This window comes from Anastrepha ludens, chromosome 6 (assembly GCF_028408465.1).
Source record: "Anastrepha ludens isolate Willacy chromosome 6, idAnaLude1.1, whole genome shotgun sequence".
Lineage (NCBI taxonomy): Eukaryota > Metazoa > Arthropoda > Insecta > Diptera > Tephritidae > Anastrepha > Anastrepha ludens.
In genome coordinates, this window is record NC_071502.1 from 73,222,434 (window position 1) to 73,237,831 (window position 15,398).

Genomic DNA, 15,398 nt, shown 5'->3' on the forward strand with positions numbered 1-15,398 from the left:
CCAACCTTACCTTCCAACTTCGATCCATCCGTGAACAAGTTCACCAGGCCCTGTCCCCAAGTGTAGCCCTCCCTCCACTCTTCCCTTGACGGAATATGAGTGGAGAAGGTTCCGGTTGGACTAAACGAGGGTATACACTGATCCGTTGACAGAGGGATGAACTCGAAGTTTTTGAGAATGCTTGAGTGCCCGTAAGTGAGGTTAAGCTTATAGCTCCAGCCCCTCAGTCTGATTGCAGTACGCGAGGCGGAAAATCTGCCTGCGATGTCTACGGGTACCACATTTAACATTGCGTTGAGCGCCAGAGTAGGAGTCGTTCGAAGCGCCCCACTGATTCCAATGAGTGCCGACCTCTGGACTCTCTCCAGCTTCTTCACCAATGTCGTCTTCTCTAGTGAGTTCCACCAGACTATGACTCCATATAACAAGATAGGCTTTACAATAGTATTGTATAGCCAGAAAACAACTCTAGGCGAGAGGCCCCACCTTTTACCAATTGCGCCCTTGCATCCATACAAGGCGATTGTTGCTTTCCTCACTCTTTCCTCAATATTGGGCTTCCATGTAAGCTTGCTGTCAAGGATAATACCTAGGTACTTAACCTTGTCAGAAAGCATCAGCGGAGCGCCCCCTAGTGAGGGAAGTTGAGCTCTGGGTATCTTATGTTTCCTCGTAAATAAGACGAGCTCCGTCTTAAGAGGATTCACCGACAGGCCGCAGTCCGTTGCCCATCTAACAACTACGTTAAGATATCCCTGCATCAGGTTATACAGAGTATCCACAAATTTTCCTCTGACGATTAATGCGACGTCATCCGCGTAGGCAACCACCCTGCAGCCCCCACCGAGAGAACACCACCTTGCGGAGTGCCCCTACTCACCTGCCGGTGAATGGAGATGCCGCCCCATTCTGCCGCGACAGTTCTGTCGCTAAGCATTTTATAGATAAATCTGATATGTATAGGTAGTTGTATAATAATAACTTTTGACAGTAATACACGTGGTTTTCATATATTGCTAGAGTTTTTATATATTATACAAATAAAGGAAACGTAGTTAATACGTAGTGTAGTGCATAGCAGTACTTACTTTCCATTACATGCGGAACTGTTTCAGTTACCCTCATTTACAATACTATTTAGCAATCTCTCCAAAGATGCAAAAATTTTGCATGCCAAAGTAGCTTATGAGCATTTTTTTCTTATTATTTTGGTAGCGGATAGATAAATTCCAGTCGGGTGTCGTTCAGTCCGCTTATTATCCCAAAGTAGTGTGCCTTAGTGGCAAAGTCTTACGACGCAAAGTGGTCGATTTGCCTCATCAAAGGGAGGTCTAGACAGAGGTTTGCATAAGAATCAACGGGAATACAGTCAGAGGGCCCAAGAAACTATTATTGCAGACCTTTTTTATCAGACTTAGAAAACAATAAAATATCATTAAAACTATTCTAACCTTTTAAAATAATTAGCTACTAAATTGTTCTAAACTCTTTTTACAGGTACCGAGATTAGACCCATGTGAAGTATGTCTGTGTATGGATGGTGAAATATTTTGCTGGTGGGAGCTATGTGGTAAGTGTACTCAAAGTATTATACATACGTATTCAAGTATATTTACTACAAAAATAACATAAAAACAGTAGACAGTACCACGAACTTTAAGTTAGCGAAACTAGCTTTTGAAATAAACGTTTAGGTACGTTTCATTCCCGAAGGGAATGATAGAGATATACATTTTTTTAAATTTTTTTCATTTTTAAATTAAAAATTAAAAATACTATATATGTATGTGCATGATGTGGGGTGTGATGATAACAGAAAATTATTATTTAAGGCTAAAAATTAAAAAACGTATGAAATAAGGAAGCTATCGTCCTCTATTCTGTAGGAGTAGAAATGGTGGGATGAAACAAAGCAGAAATATGTTGTGATAGTCAAGCAATCACTGTAGGTCATAGTGCGAGGACGAAATCGACTGAAGGCCAGTGGTAAAAATGTTAGAAAAAGTAGTTTCTAATAGCGGCCGACTACCAGCAAGCAATGACAAACCTACGAGAGTATCTCTGTCATGAAAAATCACCTCATAAAAACCATAAAACTGTTGGTCACACAATTTGAGAACAGCCTCTACAAACTTATAATGTAGGACTATTAATGACCAAATTCAAGCTGCACAGCAAATAATTGCAATATTTTTTTTTTTTTTTTTTTTTTTTTTAAACTTTATTTTGTATTCTGTCTATACTTACAATTCTTAGAAGACATTTTACAAATATTTGGTTAAATAAGTAAATTCAATATTTTATAGATGGCTCTTGGACGAGCTGAATTAGTGTTTTTCTTTTCAACCTTAAAAAAACACATGATGGTGACATGAGGATAGAGGCCAGTTCATTTGGGTGTGATTAAAGTCGATTTCGGTATTTACGGGTTACATTTTGTATTTTCTCTTTTATTGAAGGGATGTCTAAGTCACGATGAATTTGGGCATTTGTCACGTACCACGGAGCGTTGCCTAGGGTGCGTAGAGTCTTGGACTGGAAACGCTGCAGGATTTCCAAGTTTGAATTTGAAGCAGTACCCCACAGTTGGATTCCGTAAGTCCAGACTGGTTTTATCACAGATTTATTAGAGGATAAGCTTGTTGTCCATTGAGAGGGTGGATTTGTGGTTTAGCAGCCAGTACATATTACGAAATATTAAACCTAGAGCTTTCCTTTTTGTAAAGATATGCGTTTTCCACGTAAGCCGTTTATCCAAATGAATGCCTAGATATTTAGCACTATCACATTGCGGAATTGGAATACGGTTTAAGTTGATTTGTGGGCAGGTGGTTCCTTTTGTGGTAAAGGTTACGTGTTGAGATTTATGTTCGTTTACTTTCAACCGCCAGCTCCGAAGCCATTTGGAGATTTTATTTATGCTTATTTGGAGCATATAAGAGGCTTCTACGGGATCCACTGCTGTCGCCAAAATAGCGGTGTCATCGGCAAAAGTGCCAGTTAGTGCACCTTTTGTGGTTGGCAGATCGTGTGTAAAAATTAAGTACAGGATTGGACCTAATATACTGCCCAGCTTTAATTTGTTGGAAATTGAAAATTTCATTTTCGTAATTTACGTAGAACATTCGTTGGTTTAGATATGATTTAAAGAGCAAATAGGCAATTAGTGGTAATTTCTTTTTTATTTTAATATTTTTTTATTTGCAATATTGCAGCTTTCAATTTAATTAGAAGGACAATTCAGTCCTATAATTTCTTGAACTGAGAAGAAGAATAAAAATAAAAAGAAAATAGATAAGTACTTATCTATACGTATTTAGGGTTGTCACATTTATTACAGTGAAATAGGAAAATTTTTCAAAAAACACACGTAAAATTCAGAAAAATGCATGAAATTTTTATCTAAATCGATAGTACAGTCCATATAATTAATTGTTTGAAGATTATTTCATGCAAATGTTGACCGCGACTGCGCTTCAAATGGTTGATCCGCTTAGTCCAATTTTGGCATACTCTTTCCAATGTTTCGGCCGGTATCTTACATATAAATGCTTTAATGTTGTCTTCCAATGCGTTAATTGAAGCAGGCTTGTCTGAATAGACATGCGCTTTAACATAGCCCCACAAAAAATAATCTAAAGGCGTTATATCGCACGATCTGGGTGGCCAATTGACAGGTCACGAACGTGAAATAAAATGTTCACCGAACTCGCCTCTCAACAAGTCCATTGTTACGCGTGCTTTGTGGCATGTGGCACTGTCTTGCTGAAACCACATGTCATGCAAGTCAATCTCTTGCATTTTGGGCAAAACAAAGTTGGATATCATTTCACGGTAGCGCTCACCATTCACAGTTACGTTACGATTCACAGCATCTCTGAAGAACTACGGTCCAATGATACCTCCAGCCCATAAACCGCCCCAAACTGTGATCTTTTCTGGATACACTGATAGCTCTTGCAATTCTTCTGGCTGATCTTCACTACAAAATCGGCAATTCTGCTTATTTACGTACCCATTGATCCAAAGATGGGCTTCGTCGCTGAACACAATTTTTCGATAAAAAAAGTGGATCTTCGGCCAACTTTCCAAGAGCCCATTCACCAAAAATTCTGCGTTGCGTTAGATCGTTCGGCTTCAATTCTTGCACCAGCTGTATTTTGAAAGGCTTCACACCTAAATCCTTTCGCAAAATTTGCCACGTTGTTGAGTAACAGAGACCCAATTGCTGCGAACGGTGACGAATCTGTAATTGTTGGTCATCATTAACTATGGCCGATACAGCTGCGATATTTTATTCAGTTCGTAAGCGTGTTGGTGGTTTGATGTCCAATAATGTAAATTTGGTTCTAAATTAAGTCACAATGGCTCGAATAGCCGCTTCAGTGAGTCGATTAAACTGGTCATAAAATGGAAGAAGCGCGATAAACTTTCTTATAATAAAATTCTATGATTTGCAAGCGTTGCTCGTTTGTAAGACGATTCATGGTTAAATTATAGACCAAACCGAAGATGTTTGACAGTGAAACAAAACACGAAACGTACGTCAGCTGTTTAAATCAACTGTTTAAAAGACAATAGCTAAAAAATCACCCGTTAGTTCTTTAGAGGAACGAACTTGCTGCAGGAATATTGCTCCCTCATACTTGTAACAGAACATACTATAGAAGTCGTAAGGTCGATAGCGAGAAAAATGGCGTTATTTGCATATGACTTTACCCGGGTGGTATGAAGGAGGATAGAACAATCAAAAGACTTATAGAGCTTTGCAATAGGTGATCTGAGTAAATTTAATAGGAAGCCAAAATAATTTGACAAAGGGGGGCGGTATAGTTGGAATGTTATCATAGAGAAATGCACCAAAATGCCACTTTCATGCTTTAATTGACACCGCTTAGCTGTTTGGGAAGCACTGCAACCATCTTCAACCTTTAAAACTATTTTTTCTAAAAAACTACCTTAGATGCTTAGAAGCTATCCATTAATATGTTTAAAAATTTAAAAACGGAATAAAATAATCAGATTTTTTTAGAAATATTTTGGCGTAAGTCTTAAAATAAAATATACCATATTCCACACTTCCGAAGAAAAGGCAACAACGCGTTTTTTGTATAAAGAGTAATGCGTCCCACTGAGCTAAATATAAAACAAAAATAATCAGCTGCGAAAAAGAAATTTAATTATTCATGGAAAGGCATAATTAAAAAATAATATACACACATAGCTTCCCATAAGAAAATAAAATATTCCAATAAAGCAGAAAAGTTCTTCGAGCGCTTTTTAGTCGTCGAGTCAGCAGCAGAGTCAACTACAGACAAACTCAACAAGTAAGCATGAATTTTGTGACATGTGTGCGGGCAGCATAAAACTTTATATGTTTTTTTCAATTTCTATGTTTATAAAAGCATATTTTCTCATTGTTAATTTTACGTGTGATAATAAAAGCTTCATTCAACGCTGGAATCAAAACGAGTGCAAGTTTTACTTCACGCCGCACTTAACTGATTGACTGAACCAATGGACTACGAGTTGAAAACTCAATGATAGAGTGGAATTATAGGAATATAATAAAAAGTTAGTCCTACAAACATAACGCAAATATTTTGTAAGTGATGTCTCCAATTCAGTGAGTTTTGCTCCTTCGATATTTCCTTTTACAAATTTTACTTACATTTAAGTTTCCATGCGTAAGCGATGAAGCGATTAAATAGATTATATACGCTTCATTGGATAAAGCCACATTTGAAATCAGCCTCTTTTTGAAAATTTGCAAATTCGGCAACATGTGTTGCTGAATTTTCCAAAAAGCATTTTTAATGCACTGGAAAAAGTGTGAGTGTCGATAAGACGAAACAGAAAAGGGGGACTGACCTGATGAGAAAATTAGGGTTGAAAATTTCACTGGTCAGCTTTAAGTCTAAAGTTGTGTGCATACAAATTTAATGGCCTATCTGAAATGCTTACCAAACCTTCTCTAAAAATATGTAGAGTTATGTATGTACAGAAAAGCGTATTTTATTTATTGTGTGTTGTTTTAATTAAGTTTGGTTTGGTTAAGAAAATACATGAAAATGTAAAAAAAGAACTTATGTACATCTGATTTTTATGCTTCAACTATTAAGTATAGCATTCGAACTATGCGTCCAAATTTTGTCAGAGAAACTCAAGTAGAGAAAGTATGCGGCTTATGTAGAAAAAGGGCAGCGATCTTCACTCACCTTTGCATTTTTTCATAGGGTTGGTTTTATTATAATAGTTTTATGATATCTTTTGGGAAAAATTATTTTTATTTATTTTAGTACATGATTTTATTATACAATATTTATGTATATTAAGTTTTAGTTTTTTATTATTTTATTGAACCATTTCTAATTATTGCTTTAATAATATAGTTTGTCTAATAAAAGCGTGTCTGCCATAACGTAGAAACTAATTGACCAATTAAGTCTAACAAACTGCATTGCATGGGCGCATGATATAATATTATATTTCTGCGCAAATTATGGCGTTAATCGGCTCCAAATCAGCCGAATTTACATTAATAACTATTTGACCGTCCATATTTCTCTTCCTTTGAATTTTTGCTTAACTATTGTACAAATATTTTGAATAGGATTGGCATCAGGCGACTGTGAAGTCAATTCAACATTTGAATCTCATTTTCTGTTTCCACATTACACATGCTAATAATTAGATAGGATTAGATTCACGATTTCAGAAGGTTAATGCAAGCATCATTAGATAAAGAAAAATCAAGCCCGATAAGAAATCAAATCTGGTTGAATTCATTAAAGTCGAACTGGCGCGTTTCGGCAGTTCCGCCTAATTTAATATTTAAGCAAAGCTGAGAGGATGAGCTAATGTCATTAACGAGTAATACGAAAAGGAGGGGAAACTGACCTTAGGTAAGCGCGCATTCCACGGAAGAGTTCAGCTGACACACCGTCACACTCAAATACGACTTAAGCCAATGCAAAAAAGCTTGGAAGAAATCCGTGTAGATGCATTCGACTGGACATCCAGAACAAAAACAGTATTCACTAAAAACTTAAAGGTTCAAAACTATAGAACGCCCCATGACAAAGCCATGTTCGTCAGAGCAGATTACACTTTTAATGGAAAAATAAATATTAATATTCGTTCAAGCACGAGTTTATGGTCTTAACTAAAGCACTTATTTTTGTTTTTTCATTTTTGATGAGCCTGTCAGGAGTTATTCTGACAACGCGGACGCACCTTTTTTTCGAGGGGTCACCGAAAATGACTTCACAATAGAGGAGTTTTAATTTTGTTTTTTTTGAAAATTTCAGAAATTGTTCTTTAAATATGTATCTATAAGACAGAAAAAGTTTGAATTAAATAAATAATTGTTTACATAGAAAAAAAATATTGAAAATAGGCCTTTTTTTACCCGACGAAACCCATGTAACCCCTTAATAAAAGGGGCGATATACCGTCTGCGTCTGCGTCTGCTTTAGAGGAAAGTTTTAGTTTAAATGCCGTAATAGGAATATCGGTTTTCATATATGGAACTAGTTTTGTAAAAACAAGTTATGCTTTCTAAATTTCTCACAAAACTAACAAATTGCACAATGCTAATTGCGAAAAAGATGTGCCTATTTAAAATTAGCAGTATTTAATTTTTATTTTCATAACGGAACTCTAAGATAGAAAGTTGGCGGTCGCGCTTCTATTAGACAGACTGTATTAACATCTATTGGTGTTTTGAAAAAAGTTAGCCCATAAATTATCGGGAAATAATATAAAAATATTGCGGATTTTAATTTCGTCGCCATCTTTTCTGGAGGCTCAAAGCTAAATGGAAGAGAAGTATAAGATATATAAGCAGTGCACTGAGTAAACCTAAGCATTCGCTAATTTACTCACAGCTTTTTTTCGATCTGCACTTAGCTTCGTTGGCTGAAGTTATTTATCTATAATAAAGGGTTTTTCAATAAGGGCGGGTAGAGGTTGAAATGGAATAAAACAAGCTGTGTGAATTATTGACAAAATTATTTTTTTATTTGAAAAGCGCATATATGCCATTAAGTGTGGAATATGACATCATTCAAATGCCCCCTCGGCTTCTTACGGTGGAACGGATCCGAGTAGTCCAATTTTCAATGACTCTTCCGCATAGATCCGGCTGAATTTGAGCGATGGCCTGTGTTATGTTCACCTTTAGAGCATCGGTCGATGTGGTTTATTTGCATAGATCTGAGACTTCAAGAAACCCCACAGGAAAAATTCTAGCGGGGTCAAATCGCATGACCTTGGTGGCCAATTCACATCACCCCTGCGAGAGATAACCTTACCCTCAAGTCGTTCATGCAGAATGTCAATCGTGGCGTTTGCTGTGTGGCACGTAGCGCCGTCCTGCTGGAACCACATGTCGTCTAGGTCCATATGGTTCAATATGGGCCATAAGAAATTGGTTATCATCGTTGTGTAGCGCTCGCTGTTGACGGTGACCGCCTCACCAACGTCGTTTTCAAAAAAGTATGGACCAATGACGCCGCCGGCCCAAAACCCACACCAAACGGTAACTTTTTGAGGATGCATTATCACCTGGTGAGCCTCGTGTGGATTGGTGGTGTCCCATATACGGCAATTTTGTTTGTTAACACAACCATTCATCCAAAAACGCGCCTAGTCACTAAAGATGATTTTTCGCCCAAAACTGGGGTTCTCTTCCAAACGATTCGAAGCCCAGTCAGCGAACAAACGGCGTTGTCTATGGTCATCAACTTTGAGCTCCTGGATCAGTTGGATCTTGTACGGGTGTAGGCCCAAGTCCCGACGCAAAATTCGCCAAGTTCAAGTCTGCGAAAGGCCAAGTTCTTGTGCAGGGCGAGGAATAGACTGCCTCGGGTTCTGCTGTACACTTTCACGGACCGCTGTAATGTTCTCGGCTGATCTTGCGTTCCTTGAACGTACGGGTATTGGCTGATTGTTTACTGACCCGGTCGTCTCAAATTTTGCCAACAAACGTTAAAGAGTTGACTTTGAAGGGCCACCACGTCTACCGAAAAATGGGCGCAATGCGCGCAACGTTTGCGTTAATGAACACTCATTTTGATAATAAAGTTTTACCATTTGAACATGCTGTTCAATCGTGTAACTTGCCATGATGAATTGGCATAAACAACTGAATAATAAACAAAAGATTTGACAGATGTCACTAAAACAAAATGGCTGCCACAGGGCGCCAAAATCTACCCGCGCTAATTGAAAAACCCTTTATAATGCAACCACTCGTTCTTTGATTCGTTCTGTATTAATTTTTCAACTAAGATAATATTACTACACTTCGCACTGTTAATAAATAGCTTTCTATATTCTATAGTTAATTTATTTAAAGTTAGTGGGCACTAAATATATGCACATGGCAACATGCAATGCGCCTTTCTATACTAAAACGGTGTATGATAATATTTTATTTATTAATTTTACGGCTTAGAGATTTTATAAATACTTACTTCATATGAACTTATACATACATACCTATGTATATAGATGTGCTCCTTGCCTTTATGAAAATTTTGTGATTACAATCAGTAATTTAAAAAGCACACTTATTTATTAATTTGAGTAGAATTTGAAAAATCCTATTCTTGTTTACCATATATGTATAAGTAAATGTGTAGATAGATGTACACTGTACACACTTATGACCATGAAATTAAAATATTTCGGAATCAGAATTTCCAACAAATAATACATTTCGAGAGAAGAAATTTTGCAAACAATTCAAAAGTCAATATAAATACGAGGAAGTACCTACTTGTTAGAAGAAAATTTCTAGGCCGAATTAAAAAATGAATGATAGCATCTTCATATTGAAAAGAAATCAAGTATTAGTTCCCAAACATGAAAATTTAGTAAAGTTGGAATTAACATCATTGGAAACTTCACCTACAGTGCACTCGCGATAATATTAACACCCAAATATATGAACGACCCGAAATATGAACACTTTTTCGTTTCCATTGAGGACTCTAAAATATGAACAATATTTATTTTCAAATTTCTATCGAATTTCATGAGCCTAATAAATCAGGGAATACCCTAGTTTATAAAATTTAAAATGAACAAAACCGTCGCTGGGAAATGCTTGCGTTCACTCGCATATAGTACACATGTATTTACATGCTTTGCCTTCTCCTATGTTCAGTCGACAATACAATTTTCAACGTCGTAAGTTGGTCATTTCACGCGAGCATAATTGGTACTTCATTTTCTTGCAAAAAAATTTAATATTAATCAGTTTAAAAAATGCACACAATAAAGCATAAGTTTTTGACCTTAAGAGAACAATCAGATATTGTAGAATATTTACGAAAGGGCCAAAGTGTTACTAATTTATCTCGTAAATATGGAGTGACAAAGTCTACAATATGCGGAATTAATAAAAATAAAAATGCTATCTCTAAATGTGTCAACAATACTTTAATCGGTCCTGAAAAGAGGAAAACTTTACGTCATTCAGAGTACCCAAAAAGATGGAAAAATCTCTGTATCGATGGTTTTTGAATATGAGAGACAAAAAGCTCCAGGCTAGCGGGCTTATTTTGAAAGAAAAAGCAAAAGACCTTCATTTTAAAATTAAAGAAAATTGCCTTGAATTCAATGCCAGTGATGGATGGCTTCTAAATTTTAATAAGAGATATGGCGTGCGGTTGCTCCAAGTTTCTGGAAAAAAACTATCTTCACAGCCCTAGTTAGTTGACCCATTCAAAAAGGCGTTAAAGATGAAAATGGAGGAGCTTGAATTAAGTCGTGAGCAACTATACAACGCCGATGAATCCGGTTTATACTGGAAACTTTTGCCACAAAAGACGAATGTGCCATCGTTAGAGCAATGTCTTAAGTATGGTAGAACATCAAGAGGATCCTGAAGATAACGTTCCTTTGAGTGTTCTTCGAAGCAACTTAATTATGCATGTAAGGGATTTAGAGGAAGGTGCAGCCAATCTTTTGTCACACTTGAGACCTGAGGTTTGTGTTTTAGAACCGTTAGTCTAAGAAGTTTGTTTTTTAGTTTTTTAAATTTCACTTTAGGTTGAATTCACTGCTTTCAACGTTAGAGAATGGAACGATGATGCCATTGAATGCAATGACAATGAAATATAGGAAATTTCCGGCGATGATGATTACTGTTCTGTGAAGCCGAAAAAGACGATTACATCAAAGGAAGCTATTAACATGCTTAATAAAACTTTGGAATACGCTGAGATTGAAATGGTAGATAAATGGGATTCAAATGTGTTAAAGAAGCTAAGGGAAAAAGTAGTTTTTAAGAGACTTGAACAAAGGAAAGAACAAACGCAGATTACTGATTTTTTTTCGACATGAACTCAATTTTTTTTTTTAAATTAAACAAAGCATGAATTTAAGTATGAATAACTTTTTGACTATAACTAATTTTTTATTTGTTGAATGTCAAAAAAATGAATAAACAACGTTTGTTTTGCCGTTTTAATTAAAACAACAATCTCTCTAAACTAAATAATTGGATTATTTTTCAATTTAGTTGCCTTTCGTAAATATGAACAATCTCGAAAAACTGAACAGGTCTGGTTTTAATTAGTTCATATTATCGCGAGTGCATTGTATATAAGTACACTTGTATGATGGAAGATGCTTTTAAATTCATAAAAATGATAGCTTCTGATACAACAAGCGTTGACACTAGAAAACGAAATGACGTTGTTAGTCCACTTCAAAATTATTTCAACAATACTTCGTTACCTCAGCCACAGTTCGTTGCCTAATTTAAGACATCCTATGGACAATTTACTGCATGTAGTAACATATTCTCTAAATATTTCAAATGATTTTGAATGGTATTTTCATTTTAGTTTTTATTCTTTTGCTCAAGTTTAAAGCTCAATTCTTTTCAGTTTCCCAATTTATAAAGGGTGATTAAGTTTTAAGGGCCGGTGTTGATTTTAAATAAAATACAATTTTTTTTTTAAGTTATTGTTATTTGTCTTTATTATGATAATATTGATATGGTTCAATTACGTATGGAACAAAATATCGGCCAAATGGCCGCCCCGGCCTCGGCGGCACACCTCCAAATACCACCAAATGCAAATAGTTCCTTATCTAAAGGGTGGTTAAGTTTCAAGGGCCGGAGTTGATGTTGAATAAAATATATATTTTTTTTAAGTTATTATCATTTCTCTTTATTATGATAGTATTGATGTGATTCAATTACGAATGGAATAAAATATCGGCCAAATGGGGGCCACGGCTTCCGCGGCATACCTCCATCCGATGGTCCAAATTTTCGATGACGCTGAGGCATAATTGAAGTTCTATGACGTTAATGTGCTGAATTATCTCATCCTTGAGCTTCTGAATTACTGCTGGCTTATCGACGTATACCTTTTCTTTCAAAAACCCCCAAAGAAAGAAGTCCAACGGTGTCGTTGACGTTTAGGTGTGGTTCACATTCAACATCGGCTTTTGAAATTTAACCACCCTTTATGTGATCCAAAGCATTCATGAAGACAATTTTAGGTCCTTGAAATAATATAAAAGCTGCACAACTTGGTAAATCACTGGATAAAAATGTAATACACCATTGTTACCTAGCGAAGAATAGTATACGCACACCTGTCCAGAACGAGCGGTAGAGTGCGGCGGTTTTGGTTGCATTTTATATGTACATATGTACGTATGAAATACCACGTACTTTGATTTAGGAGTTTAGAAAGTTTTCAACTGAATAAAAGTGTTCCCGGGCCGATCGCACAAAGTTGAGTAGTTCGGCCATATTTGCTGCAAATAAGACAATACCTCTTTTAGTAAGAAAAAAAGGGTCTAGCAATATTTGTTAAGGCTTACATAAATCCTTTCATCATTAATAAATTATATTTACAATTTTTTCATCTTCTCTCCCTGCTTAAAGCCAAAACATCTACGAACCAAATCAAAAGCGGCTATCATTCAATCTTACAGTTAGACACTTCAACAGCCAGATTTAATGAAATGAGCAGCACTTCGGGCACAACAGTATACCCCACCGTTGGCACAGTGAAACTGCAACAACAATACCAAGAATCGCGACCCTATGGCATCAGCTTAGATTTGAGTTCATCGAAACATGAACACCTCAGTGGCAATAACAAAAATTATCAACAAAAGGTTCAGGAAACCTCCACTGGTGGCGCAAAATTGCTGCTGCATACGCGTACAACCAAGTCGTGGCAGAAGAAGAAAACTTACCTACAACAACAAAGGCAAAAACATGATCAGGTGAATCAACATCAACATAAGCACACACACGACCACACACTTGCTGAAGTGGCAACTGGCAATGTGCCATACTACGCCTACCACCCTCCATCGCCAATGTCGGCTAGCAAAATACTCAGCTTCCCAGAGAATTTGCCGTCGGTGTTGTATCACGACTATCGCACCGAGGAGCATCAACATCACCAGCATCAACATCGTCAGCAGCATTTGAAGCATCAGCAAAAGAAGCTACAATTGCAAAAGCAACGTCAGCAGCAACAGCAACTACAACGCAAACAACAAATGCAACAACATACACACAGTGTATGGAAAAGCGGCGAGCACCAACCAACTCAACATCAACACGACACTTTGGTGGCAAAATCGGTACCAAAGAGGGGATATGCTTCAGCCTCGCCATTGTATACCGGCAGGGACACCAGCAACACCAACTGGGGGCTGGTTGACGGTAATGAAAATGTCTACGATGATACCGACTCTGACAGCGACATTCTGCCAGAGCCACCAACAAAGAAACCGAAAATGACAGCGACTACAAGCACAGCGATGGCTACAATGACAGCTACAACAACAACACCAGATAACATAGCTATAGGAAATACAGATTTAGATGCTGGGTCACTAGCAGCAGCAGCAGTAGACGCTAGTGCAGATGTTGATGCAACTGGAGGCGTTGGTGTTGGCACACAAGCGTCTGGACACGTGCAACTGCAGGAACGACAGCAAAGTGACAACATCGTTGCCGACAACGAGAAGTCATTAAAAATGAATGCAGCTGATGAGTCGTCGTTCTCGTTCTCCCCCTCTTCTTCTTCCACTTTGTTCTCATCAACACCACCACCATCATCATCTGCTGTGGTTAATGTGGCTGCACCAGTGAGTCCAACGTCCACCGAAATAACGGTAAGTGTTTCTGTTGTACTTCGCTGATAGCTTAAATGTACTGAGGGAAAAGCTGGCTGAAATGTTCAGTACTTATGTGGAGAAATGCATTTCACGTGCATACACACCAAATAGGGCTATGCTGGAGCTAGTGGCGAGTGCTTATAAATTTTTAGCATTAACAGAGAAGTGGCTAAAGTTTGTGGCAATTGTGCTCGCCAAAGTCGTTAGCCAAGTTGGACCAAGTTAATGGATAATGTCATTTGCCTTACTGTTAAGTGACTTGGTACTACTCACTCTGGGTATCGCAAAAGCTTAGAGCTGGTCACTTTTGAATGCATTCACCGAAACATTGAAGAATGAAATCAAAAAGCGTTAAGTAGGGGAAGAGAAAAATCGGTACTTGTGATGGTTATCTGTAAAAGTTTTTAAAACTATAAATGGTGCTATTTGGTATAAGAACAATTATAAATTAAATTAGGTAGAAAAATTCACATTTCAGGGTAAGATATCGATACTTTACTTTCGATGCCAATACAAATATTAGTATCAACATTCACCTTCTGATACATCTTTCGACACCGTATCGATATTTCTCTGGTATCGAAACATCCCTTGTTCTTTTTTTAAATTACATATATTTATACATATACATATAAATTATACACAACATATTTTTGTGCTTCTGAAATGTAGTGGGTAAATTTCTCTGAATTCTACCCATAATATTCAAACCATTGTCCATGTATAAACCATTAGCAAAAAACCATTAATAAGAGGCAGATCCAAACGCTTTTTAAATATGTCAATTAAATCTTGTTTCGAATAATCTGTCATAGTTATATTATTTTATATTATGTATGCATCTGAGTTGGAATTCTTTTCTTTCTTCCTTCTCGCGTGCTTCTTAGAGAATGCGAAATATTTGTTGAATACTCGTATTCTTAAGATGGCTTTCTTCAATGCCACCGGAGACTCTCATGTCGTCAATGTAGAAATATTTATTATAGAGGACAACTCTTTAAGGTTATTGTTAGGGTGGATGTAATGAAACAGAGCATTTTAGTGTTGAGTTATTTTTCCCGATAAGTTTTATCAAGTGAAAGATTTCTAAATTCTACTAATGGTTTTACAGCTACTGGGCGATCAAGCGTAAAGGCATTTTGAAACGCTTGAGAAAAATGTGTTTGACCTGAAAATTGAGTGAAAATAGGCTTGTTGAGCCCTTTGTTGGTACAAGGACATATTCC

General features: G+C 36.9%; 1 protein-coding gene across 2 annotated transcripts in view; it reads left to right on the forward strand.

The window, feature by feature from the left end:
- LOC128867727 (hybrid signal transduction histidine kinase L) overlaps window positions 1-15,398 on the forward strand; it is a 140,033-nt gene that overhangs the window by 66,308 nt on the left and 58,327 nt on the right. For both annotated transcript variants that reach the window (XM_054109181.1, XM_054109180.1), the window contains exons 4-5: window positions 1,498-1,570; window positions 12,920-14,169. In XM_054109181.1, coding sequence (XP_053965156.1) covers window positions 1,498-1,570; window positions 12,920-14,169 — 1,323 coding nt within the window. The remainder of the gene's footprint in view (window positions 1-1,497; window positions 1,571-12,919; window positions 14,170-15,398) is intronic.